Source organism: Citrus clementina, unplaced genomic scaffold (assembly GCF_000493195.1).
Source record: "Citrus clementina cultivar Clemenules unplaced genomic scaffold, Citrus_clementina_v1.0 scaffold_5, whole genome shotgun sequence".
In the NCBI taxonomy this organism is placed as follows: Eukaryota; Viridiplantae; Streptophyta; class Magnoliopsida; order Sapindales; family Rutaceae; genus Citrus; species Citrus x clementina.
Window position 1 is genome coordinate 34799578 of NW_006262201.1, and position 20773 is coordinate 34820350.

The following is a 20773-nucleotide window of genomic DNA, read 5'->3' on the forward strand; positions in this document are numbered from 1 at the left end:
GTTCGATATATAATTGGTAATAATAATTATCTCTTTAAATGTAATGATTTTATTTCCTAATTGAATGATGATAATTTTATATTTTTATAATATATGTTAGGATATATATTGGATTGTATTAAGTATGATATTGATTCACAAAATCAAATTTTTAAAAATTATTCTTTCCCTACTTTTCAAAATCTATTATAAGAATGATGACTTTACCAAAAGTGATTTAAAAAAAATGACCAAACACCAAAATTAACTTTTTACTTTTCAAAACCGCTTGTAAACCTCTCAAAAACAATTTCAAACCGACCCTTAGAGTGTTCAACGATATTTTTAAATCACTTACTCTAATTGTCATTGCTTTGTTAAGTGCTATAAAATTAATTAATTGAATGGGTTAATTTGATTTAATAACTCATAGATGAGGTGATTAGATTTTTAATCACGTTGATTCGTTTGGTTTAAAGTTGGTCATTGAAATAATTTTAAACTTGGTATAACTACTTCAAAAGTACTAAAATCTACTATAACTCAATTCATCTCCTCTTAGGTTGTCGTATGTAATTCACAAAAATATAACTTCATGCATGCACTTGCCTATCAAATTAATGTTAAAAAAAAGGATCCAGGTGGCAGGAAAAAAAGAGTTTTAAACTTATAGTTAAAGTTTTTTTTTGAATTACATGAGACTAATACTCAGATTACAACTTATATTATATGAGATTTATAATTGATATTTACAATCAGACAATTACTGGGACTAGTTTACATTAATTATTATATAACACTGCCCATATTTTACCCTCTCAAATATTTGAGAGATGTCTACTTCACTCACATTTCGAAATAGAGAATAATGCCTTCACTTAATTATATATCATAATTAAGGAATAAAATAAGCTTCTACATGCGTCGTGGGGGCTCGAACCACTGCTCTCACAGATGTAAGTTTAATTTGAAAAATAACCCTATCGCTCGCTCATTAGACCACTGGATTTGATTTTGAGTATTAAAGCCTATAGATACTCCACTAACCAAAGTTAGGTGCTTTCTAAAAGAAGTAACATGTTATTTGATATTCAATGAATTTTATCAACATTTTCTCAATTAATCCCATTAAAAATTTTTATTTTAAAGCAATGTGTTACTTTGTTTTTAAAATGTCATATCATTGTCACTCGGCCTTTGGTCGGGTGGTCAAGACTGCTGCGTTCAAACCTACACAAACGCATATTAGTGAAGATTAAAACTCTTAACAGTACTTCATAAAAATTACTTTATAAAAATTGACGTAAACTACTCATAGTAATAGTCTGATTTGTATCAATTATAAAAATACCATATTATTATTACGGTGAAATAGAAAGGGATTTTTTTTAACTGTAATAATAACAATAAAAAAAAGTTAATAATAATAAAAAAAAAAACAGATGAATACTAGTAACAGGCTATCAGGTATCAGCGAAACAACAGCGACCGCAAATTATACATTCATTCTCGCCACAAAATAAAATAAAGTTGGGGGTTTGGGGGATATTGCTGTCTATTCATCAACGTTAGAGAGACAGACAAGCAAGTATTTGGGTTCGGCAACGCAAAAGAAACGATGCTGCTTAGCCTAAGCCAAGCTGCAGTACCAACAGCAAGAAATTGCTCCATCAACCTGAAACTCAGCAGCTCGAATCCTCCTCTCACATCAGATTCTCATAAAAAATCAAAGTTCATCGTCAAAACAATACACCCAAGAAGAAGAGCTCTTAGCCTAACCCTCGCAAAAGCCGATGGAAGCGTTGATTCTAATAACTCTGCCGCCGCAACTTCAAATTCAACTTCTCGTTCTTTTCAAGACGAAACAGTTTCTGTGGGTCAAGGGAATGTTCCTTTAGAAGGTGTTATCCAGTTCGAGAAACCCGATTTTTCTTCTCGTATAAACAAATGGGGGTATGGATATGGATGTTCACATTATTAATATATTTTTTTTATATTAGCTGATTATTTCTTGTTAATATTAGCTGGTATGGTGATATTTCAGTCGCGTGGCTTTGCTTGCTGGCGGGGATGTGTTGGCGTTGCTTTTGTTCTCTGCAATTGGAAGGTTTAATCATGGCTTCTCAGTCTTTGACTTTGATACTCTGCGTACTGCTGATCCTTTTATTGCTGGTATTCTTATGTTTCTCTGTCTATTATTTTTAAATTCCATGGACTGTGCTGAAAGCTTTGGCATTGTTTTGAGAATGTGTGTTGAGCTTGAATTGAACATGGACCACTTATTAATCAACCCTGTGGAACATTGAAGTGGCTGACGTGCAGGTCGTTGTTAAAGGAATTAATTTTTCCTTGGATTCCCAGTGATAAGTAGCCTCCAGTTCTCTGGGAAATACCCCTAAATTTTAATTTCCTAGAGTAGGAAAATTCTAATGTGATGTGTTTGGTTGTTCGATAGGGTGGTTCTTAAGTGCTTACTTTCTTGGGGGTTATGCGGATGACGGCCGTGGAATGAATGGTCTCTCAAAGGCCGTTGTTGCTGCCACTAAATCATGGGCTGCTGGGGTTCCAGTAAGTTTAACACCACTAACCAACCCACCTCTACACACACCCCCCCCCCTCCCCCCCAACCCAAAACTTTTGGTCTTCTCTCTATGTCATGGTGTGTACATACAAGTATCTGCATTTGTGCTAGTAAGTTATGCTGCTTTTGATTCTTTGTCACTACAATTGTTGATGTCAATTATGTACCTTTAATGATTCATTTATAGTAAATTGAATTGATAGTTCTCTTTCTGCTTGCTATAAGATACACGTTAACGCTCAAACTCACTAAGCAGACTTTTCGATTGCTTGATCCCAGTCTCTGGGTATGGATGTAGTCACATTGATGCAACCATTTTGGATCATTTTTTGCAGATCAATAAGGGAATGAAGTATCAGGAACATTTTGAATGTTCAAATTTGTGCTTTATGTGTTACTAAAATGACTATTCTCTCTTGCTTCCGTGGACAAAGGCTATATTTCCTAACGATGTTGAAACCTCACATTCTTTATCTTGTGTGTTTCCTGTTTGATTAAATATTAATATAATATAAACTATAACCATTTGGTGGTTATTGTCATTGATTCTGCATTCACCCACAACAAGTTTGCCCTGTCACTCTTTGAACTCCCCCCCCCCCCCCCCCCCCCCCCCCCAACCAAAAAAAACAATTCAAACGCTTTATTATTCTCTATTGGGTTTGCATTTTTGTTGTCTCACAGTTGTTTCACTTTTCTAATTTGTGGGCTGCATTTTCTGAAAGACAGTTATTATCAAAGCTCATTTCACTTTGCTTTCAGCGTAAATGCTGTTTGGTTGGTCAGCATGTTTCAATTACTGGATACTTTGTAGCTACATTTTCTCTGGTTGCATTTTCATATACTGTAGCAGAAAGATGCTTGCTCAAATTCCATTTGTTTCCTTTTCTTTTTGGCAGCTAGGGTTAATTATAAGGGCAGTAACATCTGGCCATCTTCCACCATATACCTTCATCTTAGTAACAATGGGAACAACTGCTGTCTTACTCATTGGATGGAGAGCATTATTGTTCAGCTTTCTTCCAGATGATAAGAGCAAGAAAAATGATGTGTACCGTCGCGGCAACCCATTTGAGTTATTTGAGGTATGGGCCTTTTCCTGCTTAACACATGCAGTAAGATTTGAATAAATTTTTTGTTTGATTGTGTGGACATCAAAATTTTGATCATGTAGCTGCCCCAATTAAATCGATTAATTTGTGAGATTATAATTTTTTGTTCTCCATTCAAGTAATTAATGGTGCAGTAAAATGATAAAGAAAAAAGTGACACAGTTTGTTTAACATTTGTATGTTTAAGATTTGTTCTATGTTGAAAGATTTAAGAATATGATCATTTAGGTTTCCAAGCCATTTTATTCTTTTGCTTGAGTACGGCTTAAGTGTCCTATAAAAAAAAAGAAAAAAAGTTTATATGTATCAAAGTAAACTCAAGTAGCTTGTCCCTAGTACACCCTTATCAAATACATTAAGACTATAATTTCTAACAGCACAGAATGTTGTTGCAGTTGCTCACATCACTGGTTCGAAGGTGGTAATATGTCTCAAGATGAACAGTTTTCTGCCTTAATCTTGTTTTTGTTCATAGTCCCATGCTTATCAGCTTTAGTTATATCAGGTAAGAAGAACCTCAGGCAGATACAAATCCTATATTATGTTTGACATTTTGAATTCCAATATCATAGCACTTGCTGGGACTCTTGACTCTTTCTCTATTAACAGTATGTTGTTTTGCCATTAGTCCACTGTTTATGTAGGCAAGTTAGATCCTTGTGAGCAAATCAGAACTAAATAACAATAAGGGAGAAAGTATGTGAATTGTATTGGTAGCATTATCAGGGTATCTCCGTATCTGTCTATTTTCCCAAAGTTTAGTGGGTTATATATATGTCATGAACAAAAAGGCCTTGGACCGGCATGTTTTTTTCATGAAACTTCAAGTGTATATTCCAACTGTGTTGTTTGTCATTGATTACAAAATTCACGAATATTTTTGTAATTTTTTTTTTAAAAGAAACGACAGTTCTGTAAAAGTTACCTGCAAGTGAAAATATTTTCTTACAAATATATTTAGAAGAACAATAAGCTCCAATTATAACTTTTTTGCTTCCACCTAATTTAAAATTGTAAATTTGTAATAGGTAATGTATTTGATAAATAAGGCATGTTACAGGAAAACCCAGGCCAAATAAAGTATATCATTCACAAACGGATCCTTAGACATGGTTTATTTTAACAGGTGAATCTTAGATATCCCCTGCCGATAGCTCAAATTCAAAGAGAGGAGTTTTATTGGGAGCGGGGGTGCATGGTACCTAACAAAAATTGGCATTGTAGATGAATTTTTCTTTAAAAATAATAATAAGCTGTGTGGGTGTCCTACTGTGTCTGTTCCCCAACAAAATCATCATAAATCATTCAAATGCCCTATTGTGGTTTAATTATTATAGTTTAAAAGCTACCGAATTAAAATTTTTAATAATCACTTATTGTCGTAGTTTAAAAGTTAAATTAATTTTATTCATAATAAAAATTGTATAATATATTTATTATTTTTATTAAAATTATTATTAAAACTTCATATATATCACACAATATCAATTTTTATTTTATAATTACAATTTTTATCTAAACAGTTATGATTTTTAAGCCACAAGATCTCAATGTTGAACAAAACCTCCGTCATTCAATAAAAAATTTTCAATCCCTTCACGTGATTCTTGGTAGTGAAGTATCACTCAGTGGAGTGCCAGGCATGTAATTACATCACCGAATGCAGGCAGTAATTAGTAGCAGCCCATCAACAAAGGTTCATATGTTTGTGGGCAGACCTTTGAACCGACCTTTTTATGCAGAATGAAGCAAATATATTTCAGGGCAAAAGAAAAATTCTATTGTGTTATATCAAATTGCGAAACAAATTGTCAGAAAAGAAGGCAGCTAATGGGATACTGTCTTGGTGTGACTTTTATTTCCTCTTGAACACTTGCAAATGCGCGTACAGGCAATGATCAGAATCTTGATTTTGAGGCCAAAATGTTTTAGATAAAGTTGGGGTTGCAGTCACAATAATGGAAACGTAGCCAGACCTGTACTGCAAGATTCGATTCCCATGAATGATGTGAATAATGCCTTTCCCTGGAGTGGTTGGCAGCAAAAGATCTTCTATGTTTATTGTTGGTCTATATTTTATACAAGCTTCCCAAGATAACGTACCTGAATTGTTCGGCTTCCAAACTCATCAAATCATCATATTCTTTTATCTTTTCTGTTTTGAGCCATTGCTCATCATTATGCCGAATACACATATTCTGATTTTGCTCTTATGAGTTTTACTGTGCATTTGCGCGGCACATTATTATAATAGATCATAAGTTACACGTAATATCTTGTATCACTGACAAGTGAGTTCTTGAACTGATTTATAAGTTATAAACTCTCATAACTTAAGTTAACACATTTTAAATTGCAAAGCTCAATAACAAAACCGTTGATGAACCTTGTACCCCTTGATTGTTGGGCCTAGATTGTTTCATACATACCTAGTAAACAGGAAAAACTTATTATATACAAATTAAACATGCTTAGTAATTACTTATGTTTTGAAGTAGGGTAGAACTTTTTATGAGAAAAATTCATGTGGGTAATTGATGGTTAATAGATGAAAGTGTAAGAGTAATTCACGTGGGTAATTGGTGGTTAATAAGTAAAAGTGTAAATAATTGTTAAATCTCAACTATGTACTATCAGCCACAAACATCTATAACACCATATTATTAAAAGCTGAAGAGAGCAGATCATTAGGGGAGATGACTCCAATTCTTATCGAACACTTTAGCAGCTTTGCTTTAAAAGCACACATGCTACACAACTATACCAAGATCGGAGCCTAAGCAATGCTGCCCGAAACTTGTTTGCAAAGAAGTGGGAACATCAAAGACTCAGAATGATTGTATGATCTTATCAGACCGAGCCGTCACGGAATTTCGATAAGTAAGCATCATTGTTTTGAGCTTTCCTAAACAGCAACCTTTCTGCTAAAAATTTAAATGGAACATACATGATGATCGATGATTACTTCTCTTCTGCGCATGCTTCCATTCCATCAGTCTCATTGGACGAATATGGGGCTTTAAGATTCTTTGCATGTGATTTAATTTGTGTAACATCCATCGTGGACAAAATTTTGTACTAATCATGCACTTTATTAGTAAATTTAAATCTTATATACTTGAGCTGTACTACACATGTTTTAATTAATTTCATCGTCAACCGCCCATCAATTTTTTACATCAAGTGATTGATTATTGAGTTTTCATCAACTTGCAAGTAAAGCTTTGTATAATTTTGTGTAAAAAGCGATTGATTGTGGTAACTTTATGTAAAGCAGAGAAGCAAAAGCTCCTTTAAAAGCATAAGAGAGGCAGCAGCAAGCATTTTATATGCAGAGAGAAAACTGTTTGTGCTGAGAAAATTTGGAGTGACAAAATCTCAAGAGATTCTTCTTCTCATAGGTATCATCCTCATCATTGCTAATGAGGCAGGACCACATATATCTTTAGTCAAGTTCCAAGCATGCCTCACGCGTGATAGGTGGATCCATTTTGTTTTCCTTGAGATCTCATTTATTAAATTAAATTGTATTAAAGTTTTCATAGATAAATTAAAAAAAAAACAAAAAATTGTTGATATACATCGAGGATTTATAACACATGCAACCATATTACCTAGGATCTTACCTGTCCGCCAATATTTGAGATTTGGGGGGCCAATTATTCAAGTTTTGCTGCTTGATTATATCATGTGTACTACTTCAATTATTGATTGAATCATAATTAAATGGTGATTAATTAATTGGGGAAGTTAAGAAACTAAGATGGTTAAATTTGATGGGCTGGTGCCATAACATTGATGCAATGTTATCATCGTTTTTTTAACACATGTTATGTCATACTGATAATATTAGTTTCTTACCCTCCCGACATATTATGTTAGCATTAATGGATAACTTCAACAATTTTATTATGTCGCTTCAGTTTGTATAAAATTTATAGTTCATTAACAAAATTATAAAATAATATAAAATTGCAATGTCGCTTGCATGACTTTGTGTGATGTTAGTTTATATAATATAGATTTTTTTAATGAAAAAAAACTCCAAATTTGATTAAACCTAAAAAAAAATACCCTTTTTCCTTGACGTTATGAATTTATTAAATGAATGAAAAATGTCTAAATTACACTTAACGTAATGGGTGTGAATCAAATGGGTAAATTTCCAATGTGAATCACTGAATCTAAAGGTGAAAGGTGAAATAAGTAGTAGCCCTTAAAACTTCTCATTATATGCGTACCAGTCTAGTCCCAGGTTGCTTAGAAGGCCTCCGCAATGTACCAAATGTTAGACCCGATGGGTCCGCAACTGGTCTCATGTTAAAAGCACAAGGGTCAACTCAGCGTGAGCTGTCATACTGGGAGTTGGCTTCAAATTTCAACAAGCAAAGCAAACAACAATTCACATCCGGAGAAGAAGATACTCAAAATTGCGGGAGACTTTCACTGACGGCCCCACGCCTCTTCCCCCATCGGCCCTCTTCTTCCCATAAAAATGATTTCGGTGAGTACCCGCATTGATAATAAGTTTGGTGTACCATCTCAATCATCAAATCAACAACGCTATTTTCTTTTTACTACTATGAGTCCGGCCAGCGGGTCCCATATTCCCATTACAGGACGCCAAAACCAAATCCAAATCACATCAGCCTGCGTCTCACACGCGCCCTCACAGTAGCGTGAGGTGCCTGCCCTACACCACTTCATCATGAATTTAGGGGGTGCCAATTAGGCGTTAATTCCGCAGTAATTGCATTTCATTATTCCGCCAGCAAGACCACAACAACCAGACATTTTGTTGACCAGATTATATTTGGTTTGACCAGGCTATGGCTCTGTCTACTGTCTGGTGTCTATAGGGCTACAGCTGGAAATCGTACCAGGACAAGAAGGTAAAATTGATGATTAGATTCCATTATTCCTTGTGTCCCTTCTCCTCATAAGCCCCAAAGCAAAGTAAAAGGAGAAAAAGGATTGCTGCAGCAGGTTTATTAAACTAAATAAATACTAACCCCATCGTTAAACAAATGATAGCCTGCACTGTGCTTCACAGTACAGTATCTTTTCTGAGTTGTCCAATCAGGGAGTTACACTTGTCATAGAAGTGGCATCTCTCTGCTTGTGGGTCATACGTCAATCCCACAATTGTTACTGACAACACACAAAAGTAGAACTTACAAAAATTATTACCGGAAATAAACAAGAGAAGAGTCGAGTGTAAAGAAGGGAGATTTGGTGGGGTCCCCGTGCGGGTAAACCTTGATCTTGACGAGTGGTGAGCGTTCATGGCGAGTGATGGAGCTTAGGTACAGCATAATGAGTATGATTCTCTCAAAAGAAAAGAAATGAAGAGGGAGGGTTAGTTGACAGCTCAGCAAAAATGAGTGTGTAACAGCAAAGAGAGGTCTGTTAGAATGGTTGGCAATATGTGTCAGTTTTTTTTTTTTTTTTTAAATAATAATAATGACAAAGTATGTTAAAGAAGGAAGCAAGCAAGCTTGGGTTTCAAGAAGAGAACCTCTCCAATCTCTTGTAAGATAAAAAGATTAAAAAAATTCAAGGAAAAAAGAGAGAAATATGTCTTTTATATATATATATATATTTAATAATAATTAAAAAATTACAAAGGGTAAAGAGCTAAGAAGTAGGAAAACTGGAAAAGACATTAGGTTCTGTAATAATTTAGCAAACAAGGGCAGTTGGCAGAGTGGTTAGTTTGTCTTTTAAAATCACACATGTCACCTGTTAGCTTGGGCAGGTAAGCAAAGGCATTCTCTCTCTCTTTCTCTCTCTCTCACTCACTCACTCACTCACTCTCACTCACACTCTTCTTAACCCTCTATGTAATAGAGTGCTCTGTCTTTGTGGCCTTATAGCTCTTTATACTTCCATGTGATCAATAAAAGTTGGAATTTGATGCCTTCTTTGTTGTTTGTGCAAGTTACCAATTAGTGAATTTGGGTCTTCTTGTCAAATTTATGCAAGCATTTGATGCTCTTTGAGGTACTATCATACACCCACTTTAGGGGACTGTGAAATGAAACTCTGTCCATTTCAGTTTTTGCATAATTCAAGTAGAATTTGATTCTTTTTGGCCTTTTTAGGTACTTATCTCAGAATATCTCTAAAGGGGTTACTGCAGTTTCCCCTTTTATTGGTTCTTGGGGTTGCTGGATTTTGATTCAAAACTTGAGAACTAGTTTTTGTTTTTTTTTCTTCTGTGTGTGTGTTCTTTTTCCACTCACTTGTGCTTCTCGAAACACTGCTTTCAATTTGATATCCATCTTTTGAAGCTTGAGTTGATCCATCTCAATTGGGTTCTCAAGTTGAAAAGATTCAAGCCTGCTAACACCAATCAATCACATTGGCGATATCATTGTGTGGGAGAATGTGAAAAATTAGTTCTTGTTAAGCAAAAGAGAAAAAGGGAATCTGCTTTCTTTTTTGTCAAGTGTTGTGAGCTGTTACTTGGCTAATGCTTCGCTTGTATATGTCTACTTTATGCCCTGAAAGGTTCACTTTTCTTGTCTGTGTGAAGCATTTTCCTCTTTTAACTTGCATGATAGACTAGACCTGATCCTAGGGTTTTCGAGGGATGAGGTAAGTAGCTGGTGATTCTTAGATATTATGCCTGATAGATTGGATTTCCACTTTTACTTTTGAAAGTCTACAGGATGCTGCAATGAGGGTTTTCTTTTACTTTAACATCCTATCAGTTCTATAAAGCTGCCGAGGATTCTTGTTCCTTGTTGAGTCCTGCAAGATATCACCAGCTGATTTTGGTCAAACTCCACTTTGCCTTTAAATTTATAGTGGTTCCTTCAGTTTAATACCTATTTTTAGTCCTGGTCTGGGCCAACTGTTCACTAGGGGTTTCATTTCACTCATAGCTACGTGACTTCCTTGGAGTTTTAGCATTTGAGACAAAAATATGGGTGCTGGTGACAATGATGATATGGGGTTTCAGCCTAGAAATGAGAGTGCTATGAATTGTTCTTCAGGGATGATACCTCAAAAACTTCCAGGGATGCAAATGAACTCGGTGCCAATGTACAAGTCTGTGAGTGGGCCAGACCATTTCTATGGTTCTGGGTGGGAACCAATTGTTTCATTGAATCAGGGTGAAAGTTTTGGAGTCTCTTCAATGGTTTCTCACAATGAATTTGCCCCTTCTTACCCTGTTGCACTGGAAAACCAGGGAATGAGTAGCACGTCCAACTTAGATCAATATTCATCTGATCCAAGTTTTGTTGAGCTGGTGCCAAAGATTCCAGGCTTCGGAAGTGGGAATTTCTCAGAAATGGTTAGTTCTTTCGGCCTACCTGAAAATGCTCAGATTGCTAGTAGTGGGTGTCCTCCAAATTATGTTCCTCATAAGGAGGGATGCTATGAAAGGAATTCAAGGAATGTTTCACAATCTTATGAAGACCATCAAATCTGTGAAGAAGCAGCTATAGGAGTTGCAACCAATGGGAAGACCAGAAAACGAGCACCTGAGTCTAATTCTCTCCTCAATACAGATAAGGTAAATTGACTAGCATATCATCTTCATACCATTAAGAAATTTAAGGATTCGTCTTCCACTTTAAGGTATCTAGTAACCCACTTGAGTGTATTGCTTTTGTATACTTTGTAGAATGTTGAAGTGGAGCTTCAAAAGGATCCTTCTGGAGACAGCTCTGGCATTTTGAAAGAACAAGATGAGAAGAAACAAAAAATTGAGCAGAACACTGGTGCAAATATGCGTGGTAAACAAGCTGCCAAGCCAACCAAAGACAGTTCTCTAAGTGGAGAGGCTCCTAAAGAGTATATTCATATGAGAGCCAAAAGGGGTCAAGCTACTAATAGTCACAGCCTTGCAGAAAGGGTACATCCTTTGATTAAATAGTAAAATATAAAATGTTGGAGATTTCTTTCTGTTAAACTTAGTGGCTTGCTTTCAGGTGAGAAGGGAAAAGATTAGTGAGCGGATGAGATTGCTTCAAGAACTTGTTCCTGGGTGCAATAAGGTAATTGGAGGAGGCCTAGCTCATCGATTAAGCCCTGTTTCTAATCTATGAAGACCAATACTCATTTGTGGTATTATACTTTGTTTTAGATCACTGGTAAGGCAGTAATGCTTGATGAAATTATCAACTATGTGCAATCACTGCAACAGCAGGTCGAGGTATGCTATTTTATGGCTGTAAAATGGAGGCATTTTAATCTTCAGTTTACTTGTTTAGTTCTCTATTAAAAATTGTCAAGGAATTACTTTTGCTTGAAAAATATATCATCTGGCACTTTTGAGGAGCCAATTTTAACATTTGCTATCTCACGTTGCAGAAGATAAGGAATTTATTGAAAACAAAATTTAATGGCCATGTCATCAGCCTTCTGACTGTTTCTGGAACATTGCTAATCATCTTTTTGATGTGTATCTTCACTGTCAGATTCTTAAATGGACCATAACATGTTAACAGAAGTTTTCCCTGGTCCAATGGACAGAATTAGTAGGAGATCTTGTCCAGACAAATGGTTCTTTTTGATATCTTCCAATGGTTCTAAATTAAAAGAACAATCTTTTAGTTCATAGTTAGTCTGTATTACTAGTGACGTTCTGTTGCTTGGTTTTGCATGTTTTACATATTTTGACCAAGTTTGTACTTGTTTTGCTGTTCCAGTTTTTGTCAATGAAACTTGCCACAGTCAACCCAGAACTGAACCTTGATATAGAAAGGATTCTATCAAAAGATGTAAGTTAGTAGTGCAGATAGTGCTCATATTTTGAGGGATTCATCTGCTTTTTCATCTAACTCTTTTAAATTTTTAGGGTTCAATATGAATTATTAGTTATTTTCTATGTAGATTCTCCATGCACGCAGTGGTAGTGCAGCTACTATCGGATTTAGTTCTGGAATGAATTCCTCTCGACCTTACCCACCTGGAATTTTTCAAGGAACCATGCCAAGTATCCCTGGTGCTAATCCACAGTTTCCTCCCTTGCCCCAGGTATTATGAAGATCTTCATATCATACTTCTCTCACACTTTGCTCATTAAGAGTACTTATACAAGACATTTCTTCCACACACAGTCTGTCTTAGACCATGAGTTTCAAAGTCTTTTTCAAATGGGATATGATTCCACTTCAGCTGTTGACAGTTTGGGACCAAATGGTAAGTGGCAAGTAACTACTACCTAGTGTTCAATGTGTAAGCTTTTCTCTCAACCTATTCTAACTTTGAAGTTCAATTGATTTGAGCAGGGCGCTTGAAGTCGGAGCTTTAAAATTTGGAAAGATCAGAACGTTTCAAGTTGGAAAGATCAAGATGTTTCAGGTCCTGCTAACAGAGAATCTGGAAGTTCCAAAGCCGAAAGTAACTCATTTAGAAAAGAAAGCAAAGGAAAGAAGTAGAGAGAAATGAAATAAAAAATCAGTTGTATAGGTTCTGAGCTCCTAACTGTTTGTTCTTCGAACTTTTAGCAGAAGAAGACAACTTGGTAGAATCACAATCCATGTATATTCAGACAGCAAAATGGGAATTTGATTATTCATGATTGTTTTCGATTGGTATTGTAGATTAGAGGAAGTATGTGTGAAACTCATCAATGTTTTCAAGAAACAATTCTTAAAGAAAATTTCTTGTAGATTGAGTTGAGACACTTTATTGGTGAGCTAAAGTTTTAATTTCATGAAGCCATTCCATCTTGGGCACTATTTTCATGCAATGAAGTTTTTTTTTGTGTTTCTCCAGGAGGAGGTTTCACGTTTTATAAGTGCTAAGAGTGTAGATGGTTGTTTAACCATTTTACGCGAGAAAGCAGACAGATCTTCCTTCTTGTAAATTGGCAATAAGGGGCTGATATTATAATGTCTTCACCCCCCCCCCCCCCCCCTCCTCCTCGAAGATTGAGTAGTATTCTTATTTCTAAAATTTAGCACAACTGGTAATTAAATGGTATTATTATATTTAAAATATAGCACAAATGTTAAATAAATTCCTTCCCTACTTATGTCACCTAAGCAAGTTGAGTAAATTATTAGTATTGCTAACAACTGGTAATTAAATTCCTTTTCTTCTCAGGTGACTAATGATTCGTTTGAATTGTTTTTTGAAGGTTCAAAAATGGTTTTGAAAAGTTAAATACTAAATTTTGGTGTTTAGAAAAAAATTTTAAATTATTTTTGGCAAAATCATTCCATCCTACAGTATATTTTTAAAAGAAGTAAATTTATAAATCTAGTTTAGAGAATTAATTTTATACTTATATATATATATATTCATACATATTATAAGAATCCAGAATTATCATTATCAATTAAGAAATAAAATAGGTCATTATTATTTTACTAATTATATTGAGATAAAAAATAAAATTAATATTATAAAAATATTTATTTTAGTTATCAATTATTATATTTATACAATAAAATATATTTTATAAACATGTTTATAAATGTGTATATCTATTGTTCTATATATAGATATGACTGCATTTAACATTCATAAAAATTTTAAAAATAAATTTTACTAAATATTTAACTAATTTTTTTCACAACTAATTATTTTTACTACACAACTATAACAATTTAAAGATACAATATTACCAAATTGACCCTAACCAAGTTGACTAAATTATTATTATTGGATTGCTACACATTTCTTTTAATTAAAAAAAGCAATAATAATAATAATATACTATTTAAAAATAATACACGAACATCTTGTATTAAAAGAAGTTAACTAGTAATAATATAAGTGGATAAGTTTTGTGCTATATTTATAAGTTTTTGTTTTGTTTACTAGTAATATATCAATTTACTAATTTCATATTAGTTTACTTGTTTTATTTTTCATTTACACGTGTTATGTTTTATTTCTAAAATTCATGTTTTATTTTATAGTTATTGTTGATTTATTAGTTTATATTATATTTATAAGTTTTTGTTTTGTTTACTAGGAATACATCAATTTACCAATTTTATGTAGTTTACTTATTTTACTTTCTATTTACAAGTCTTATGTTCCATTTTTAAAATTTATATTTTATTTTACACTTAATGTTGATTTACTAGTTTTATATTATACTTTTAAGTTTTTGCTTTATTTACTAACAATACATTAATTTAATAGTTTTATATTAATTTACTTATTTTACCTTCCATTTATAAGTTTTATATTCCATTTTCTAAAATTTATGTTTTATTTTGCACTTAATTTTAATCTACTAATTTTATGTTATGTTTACAAGTTTTTATTTTGTCTACTAGTTTTATATTAATTTACTTAATTTACCATATATTTACAAGTCCTAATCCTATGTTCCATACCCAAACTTTATGTTATATATTGCAATTAATGTTGATTTACTAGTTTTATATTATATTTATAAATTTTTATTTTGTTTATTAGTAATACATCAATTTAATAATTTTTATATTAATTTAATTGTTTTACCTTCCATTTACAAGTTTTATATTATATTTTTAAAATTTATATTTTATTTTGTACTTAATGTTTATTTGCTAATTCTATATTATATTTGTAATTTTTTATTTTGTTTACTAGTAATATCAATTTACTTTTTTTTATTAATTTATTTACTTTACCTTTCATTTTTTAAGTCTTATGTTTTATTTTCAAAATTTATATTTTATTTTACTAATATTAATTTATAAGTTTTAAATTAAATTTTATAAATTTAAAATATTGATTCAAAATATTCACTTATTATTATCAATTAAGTTCTTCGTTGGATTAGGAGGAGGCACTAAATCCCAAGAATGATTTGCAAGTGAACAATTGGATTCACAGTCACGCCATAATGGATCCTTTTGAGGCTTATGTACATACAAAACAATTAACAAAGGGTCCCGCGGTCTTACATGACGCGAGATATTGAGCTTTCTTTTCACATAAATCAAAACATTTGTAAGCCTTTTCTTGATTACAATAGCCTAAGAATAATGTTTCAGAGAAAAAAAAATTATATACCATAATTTCAGGCTACTGTTTATTAACATCCTAAAGAAACAAAAATCCATAAATACAAAACAAAACAACAAAAAAAATGTAGTACCGCACATCAATTCTTCTAGGCATTGGCCTCCCTCAAGAATTGAACAAAGGGAGGCAGATACCAGTGCAGCCTAGCTTGTCTCGACGGATGTTAATTCGTACTACTTCAATTTTCTGCAAACTCAGATTTCAGTTACTAGGTGGAGCTTGGTAATAATATGCAGGAACAGTTGCAGGGAAGAACATTTGTCGCAACCCTTCTGCCTTCATAATAGGGAAGATGATTCCCGATGCACTCTGCAACAGAGTCAATTAACATTTGAAGTAATTAGAAACAGCATAATCATAATAAGAAAATCTGATTGTCAAGCATAGCAGGTAGGATACACACCGTAATTATTCTAGCTCCAATCCAGAAGCGATAAGGTGAAGGAAATGGCAGTAAAATTCGACCAACACCATATATTGCAACGGCAAAGAAATGGAAAACCAAGATTAATGGACGGGGATTTAAGCCTGAGAGCAGAGAGACTGGTCCTGACGAGAAGATACCTCCAAGACTTAGATAATCAAAGCAAGCCTGGCGCATTTCCTTCCTTGCTTCATCAGGAGATGCAGAAAATACCTGGTACAAGGCACCGGCCAAGGTATTGATGGTGGATGCCACTGGCTGCAATCCCGAACATCAGAGGAACCGAGTTTACTAAAGTTATATAGACTTCTATCATTAGTGAAGGGAAATTGAAGAATGTTATTTGAATATATTTTAATAAAATCTAAAGAACCCATGAGGTTGGTAGGTGAATAACTTTCCATGTGCAAGCAGCATAATCATGGAAAAGAAGATGCCAAAAAGACAGATGAAACAGTACTTTTACAGCTAATTTTACAAGTTACCTTACGCAAGGTGTAAAAGGATTCAAGGTAATTGCAGAGAGCTGGTGCATCATTAAGGTTGCTTAAATGCCTGAGAAGGTTACGTAATATAACAATATCAGACAGTGCCACAGTCATTCCTCCCCCAGTCAAGGGATGGCGCATGTTGAATGCATCCCCCATCAAAAGAGCTCCAGGAGTGGGATAGGGAGCAGCTGGCATGCTTCTATTTGGCATTGTTTTAATATTTCCTCCGTCAACGGCAGCAACAAAGGAATGAAAGATTTCACGTGGAATCTGCATCATACATAAAAAATGACTGCATAAGGATACTTAGAAACTAAAGAGAAAACTTACCAGCACAAGAAAGAAAACTCAACCAAAATCATATACCTGAGGCGCAACTACTGTCTTCAAATAGTTTGCCATTTCACCATTTGAAATGGAAGGGACCTTCTGACCAGGTATATCAACCAGACATCGAACTTCGTTGCTACTAATTGGATAAAACAAAATTGGGGAAGGGTCTGCTAGTACAACATGCCCATGATTTTCAAATGGAAGATTACAGTTCTCAAGGACCAAGCCAACAAAACAGGAAGGAACATCTACCTGCAGAAGAATATAAAGACATGATTTAATTTTTTGGAATTATCAGGTCTTTGTGAAAGTTTATGCCAATATTGACAAGGTAAAACCTATAGACAAGCTGAATCGTTAACGGCAGTGAAATTTTGATACAAATACTCTCTCACCTTAGGATTGCAAAGTGAGCGACGCAAATTCGAAAAACAGCCATCACATACAATTGTCAAAGGAGCATACGCTGTCAGTTCTTCACCAGCCTTAGTCTTGTATTGCACGCCTTTAATTGTCCCTTTTTCTTCTAGCAGGGAAGTGACTGTTCCTTGCTCCAATCGTACACTAGCACCAATTAAAGAAGGCATAACTATCAATGAACAGTTTTGATGTGAATCACCCTTAGAAAATACATCAGAAACTAATCAATATTCTATATCCATCCCACAAAAAAAAATTCAGATAATTCCTGGACACTGTCTGTATTGCTAAAAGACTTTCAACCAAATCATAATATAAAAGCACCATAAGAGCATATCTGACAAGATCTGCTGTTCCAACTATGACATGCAGCGTTTTGGTTATATTTCACAATCGCTTCTTACTTATGTCCAATGCAGCACTAAATCAAGCCATCCAATTGTGCCTGTGTCATGTTTCAAATATAAATTATCTGATAAGCATGTAAATCATTTTGAACTACTCAAACTTTTGCGAGTGTGTCATTGTTCAAAATGGAAAATGCAATAATTAAATATAAGTAGCATGATGAACCAAACAATTGATAAACATCTAAAATTTTGGAGACTATATGTACTTTGGAAGGGAAGCAGCTTTCTCCCGCAGCCTCTGTACGAAACGTCCATTGTGAAATCCTCTACCTGCAACATCTGAGTGAAACTTTTCCAAGGGATAAGATATTTGGGTCCTATTTCCATCCTTGAAAAGGGCATAACCAAAAACGCGCTGAGCATCAATTTGCTCCACACAATCTGCAGTTACAAAAATTTAAAAAAAGAAAAAAAGAAAAAATTGTTAAGCAAAATGCTGAAAGATATAAATTGCTTAATGCCAATAACTATCATCAAATACAAATAGTAAGATTAAAGACTTTTCTATATAATTAAAGTTTAAATTTCACCCACCTTCAAGTCCTAACTCAATTAATTTGAGGTAGCCCCCGGGTTGCAGCAATTCACCAACAATTCGGTCAGGCTCCGACAAATCCCTTTCAATCACATGCACTCGACGACCATCCTGCACTTGGAGTTGCATAATCAATTATCTATGAAATTAACACACACTTAAAAACATTCTATGCAGATGAAGTAACTAAACCAGACATTACGTTAATTGATGCAAAAAACAGTTGACACTCATTTTAGAATTGTTTAAGATATGAGCATGAAGTTAAATACAGATATAGTAGAAAAAAAAATTCCAATAAATATTCAAAATCCATGGATGCTAAATTGGAAAATATTAAGTGTTAGTATCCATCAAAAATCATAAAATCAAGTTCAATCCCTAATTAAATGGGTATTAGATGTCCAATATAAAAAGTTTGCATCATAGAAGAAGTCACTAGAGAAATTAACCGGATGTTAATTTTGTTACAACCCAACATAACGGTGGTGAGGAAATATCTGGTTGTTGAAACAAAATTTCATCCAAAAGCAGACAATAAAATTTCCAAAACACCTTGTCTTGGCCAAGAATTATTCTTTGCTCCTAGAAATAAACACGTAAAAGAAAAGGACAACAACAGTAAAATAATAGCTTCATTTCCACAAAATTTTATCCATAAAGAATATATATGTGGTTGGTTATTAGCAATAGCAAACAGATTTCTTTTAGTTTAGTGATAAGGACATATTTTCCCAATCAAGCAAACGTCACAATCTCTAGTCCTCTGTAAGATCTTAATAAATTTATTAAAAGGGATACTAATCAAAATTCAAAAGGTAGAATTACCATAGACTATTAGGCTTACATCCATTCGAGTTCAACCTATACTATTTTAGTCAGCTACTTGGGAACAGGACTAGAGTTCGAATGTGACAACCCAGTCACACATGCAAAAAGCAAAAGGATAATAAAAAAACAAACAAACTGTGAGATAAATTGTATCAAGTGACTGAAATATCACATCAAAATGAAATTCGTGGATGGATAGGTATTAAATAAACGATCATAGGGCCTATCTATTTAGGATATTCCCTAGCAATTATACTTTGATCGTCTAAGCTTCAAAAATTGAAATCAGAATTTAGAAATCAGCTAAAGCACGCCGGAACAAAAAAAAAAAAAACTAAAATTTGAAGAAAAGGAAGAGCGTGAGAGTTACAAATACAATAGTTTCCAGCACAAAGACCAAGAACCTCAAAGGCAAGCTTTTCGCTTTTCGCTTTTCGACAAGGGAAAAAAAAACGTGTAAATGAATAAAAATGTGAGAGTGTTGTCATCCAGGTTGACCATTTTTCAGTTGGATTCAAAATTTCTAATAAATTAATCGAAAAACAAAAATACTCGTGCAGTTCCCGACAATAAGATTCGGTTTAAGCCTCAAAATTTGAAAAAAGAGAAAAAGAAAAATGACCTTGGCAAGAGTGTTAGCGAGAGCAGCGCCAGCGACGCCGGCGCCGACGACGATGACGTCAGCATCGAAGGGGCATTCGCCATTTAGAGCCGTAGTTGGAGTCTTGCGTAAGGAATCTGCACCGTTGTCCTCGCTCTTGCTCCTCATGACAAGATTATACAAAGCAAGAAGGCCCAGGTTATAAACGGCCACCAGCCCCAATACAGCGCCCAAGATCAATCCCCACGTGTACTGATCCGCCATTTCTTTTCTTTTCCACCGGTCCGGACAGAAACCGAAACCGAAACCAGACGACGTCTCTCTCTCTCTCTCTCTCTCTCTCTCTCTTTTGTTTTAGTTTTTTTCTTCCGTTTCTGTTGCCTCGCTGGCTAAGCCGTGATTACTGATTATACACGACACGAGAAGTGTGGAGTTTGGCAAAAGCGTCTTTAACCTTTATAGATGTTTGGCGCGTCCGCAAAAAAAGCAAATTACAAGATACAAGTCACACAGTACACACCACCGTTACCGTTAGTTTTACTTTTAATGCTAACTTGTACATATATTTTTAACATTTTTTATTCACCTTAAGCTACGCCTCCTTGGACTGTCTCTGCTTTTATTATTCCTTTTTTTTTTTCCCCGTTCTTTTCTTTCTGGTTTATTTCCACCGGCTATTTGATGGTTTTGGTAAACGCCATATTTTAAGAATCTAAATTTTATCTTATTTATATCATTATTTTGAAGCATCATTATATTTATAAAGTTAAAATATAAATTTTGTAAACAACCTAATGCGACATTCATATTCATGTAAAGTTCTATATATTAATATGATACTAATTGGAACACAAATTTTGTAAACATCATATTATTGTCTTTTCATATCTTTTTAACATCATTTTACTTTATATTTTACAAAATTCATCGATTATTTTATCTTTAGAAGATCTTTTTTAAAAAAAGAAAAATAGATATACATTTCATTTCATCACATATTTAGTAGATCGACAATACAAAAATAGTCAAGATTGTTATACATTTAATATATTACAATTGAATAATAAG

The 20773-nt window shown here is 33.9% G+C and overlaps 3 protein-coding genes across 6 annotated transcripts; 2 read left to right on the plus strand and 1 right to left on the minus strand.

Annotated features, from left to right (window-relative positions):
* The first annotated feature begins 1483 nt into the window (after nucleotides 1-1483).
* Nucleotides 1484-4493, plus strand: LOC18042172. 2 transcript variants are annotated; one of them, XM_024184931.1, is made up of 5 exons: nucleotides 1484-1932; nucleotides 2024-2151; nucleotides 2435-2670; nucleotides 3460-3645; nucleotides 4068-4493. In XM_024184931.1, exons 1-5 carry the CDS (start codon nucleotides 1598-1600, stop codon nucleotides 4095-4097), a joined length of 915 nt encoding a protein of 304 aa, XP_024040699.1. In that variant the 5' UTR covers nucleotides 1484-1597; the 3' UTR covers nucleotides 4098-4493. The 2 variants fall into 2 exon arrangements, with proteins under 2 accessions (XP_024040699.1, XP_006433665.1); XM_006433602.2 differs by having other exon boundaries at nucleotides 1486-1932; nucleotides 2435-2547.
* Nucleotides 4494-9308: 4815 nt separating this feature from the next.
* Nucleotides 9309-13381, plus strand: LOC18042054 (transcription factor bHLH74). 2 transcript variants are annotated; one of them, XM_024183318.1, is made up of 9 exons: nucleotides 9309-9675; nucleotides 9777-11197; nucleotides 11309-11539; nucleotides 11616-11681; nucleotides 11771-11839; nucleotides 12336-12407; nucleotides 12520-12663; nucleotides 12747-12828; nucleotides 12918-13381. In XM_024183318.1, exons 2-9 carry the CDS (start codon nucleotides 10604-10606, stop codon nucleotides 12938-12940), a joined length of 1281 nt encoding a protein of 426 aa, XP_024039086.1. In that variant the 5' UTR covers nucleotides 9309-9675; nucleotides 9777-10603; the 3' UTR covers nucleotides 12941-13381. The 2 variants fall into 2 exon arrangements, with proteins under 2 accessions (XP_024039086.1, XP_024039087.1); XM_024183319.1 differs by lacking the exon at nucleotides 12747-12828 and having other exon boundaries at nucleotides 12918-12943.
* A 2133-nt stretch (nucleotides 13382-15514) lies between these two features.
* On the minus strand, nucleotides 15515-20117 carry LOC18042055 (squalene epoxidase 1). Of its 2 annotated transcripts, XM_006433606.2 has the most exons (8): nucleotides 19727-20117; nucleotides 18273-18384; nucleotides 17945-18119; nucleotides 17304-17472; nucleotides 16942-17160; nucleotides 16570-16845; nucleotides 16064-16342; nucleotides 15515-15969 (listed from the first exon to the last, which is right to left on the minus strand). In XM_006433606.2, exons 1-8 carry the CDS (start codon nucleotides 19967-19969, stop codon nucleotides 15862-15864), a joined length of 1581 nt encoding a protein of 526 aa, XP_006433669.1. In that variant the 5' UTR covers nucleotides 19970-20117; the 3' UTR covers nucleotides 15515-15861. The 2 variants fall into 2 exon arrangements, with proteins under 2 accessions (XP_006433669.1, XP_024039085.1); XM_024183317.1 differs by lacking the exon at nucleotides 15515-15969 and having other exon boundaries at nucleotides 16287-16375.
* Between the last annotated feature and the right edge of the window lie 656 nt (nucleotides 20118-20773).

Coding starts and splice junctions, on each gene's coding strand:
- LOC18042172 (XM_024184931.1), top strand. CDS start 1,598: ATGCTGCTTAGCCTAAGCCAAGCTGCAGTACCAACAGCAAGAAATTGC. Junction 1,933..2,023: donor TCTCGTATAAACAAATGGGG/GTATGGATATGG, acceptor GTGATATTTCAG/TCGCGTGGCTTTGCTTGCTG. Junction 2,671..3,459: donor AAGTATCTGCATTTGTGCTA/GTAAGTTATGCT, acceptor TCTTTTTGGCAG/CTAGGGTTAATTATAAGGGC.
- LOC18042055 (XM_006433606.2), bottom strand. CDS start 19,969: ATGGCGGATCAGTACACGTGGGGATTGATCTTGGGCGCTGTATTGGGG. Junction 18,120..18,272: donor AATTGAGTTAGGACTTGAAG/GTGGGTGAAATT, acceptor TTGTAACTGCAG/ATTGTGTGGAGCAAATTGAT. Junction 15,970..16,063: donor TTGGAGCTAGAATAATTACG/GTGTGTATCCTA, acceptor ACTCTGTTGCAG/AGTGCATCGGGAATCATCTT.
- LOC18042054 (XM_024183318.1), top strand. CDS start 10,604: ATGGGTGCTGGTGACAATGATGATATGGGGTTTCAGCCTAGAAATGAG. Junction 12,408..12,519: donor AAAGGATTCTATCAAAAGAT/GTAAGTTAGTAG, acceptor TTTTCTATGTAG/ATTCTCCATGCACGCAGTGG. Junction 12,664..12,746: donor AGTTTCCTCCCTTGCCCCAG/GTATTATGAAGA, acceptor TTCCACACACAG/TCTGTCTTAGACCATGAGTT.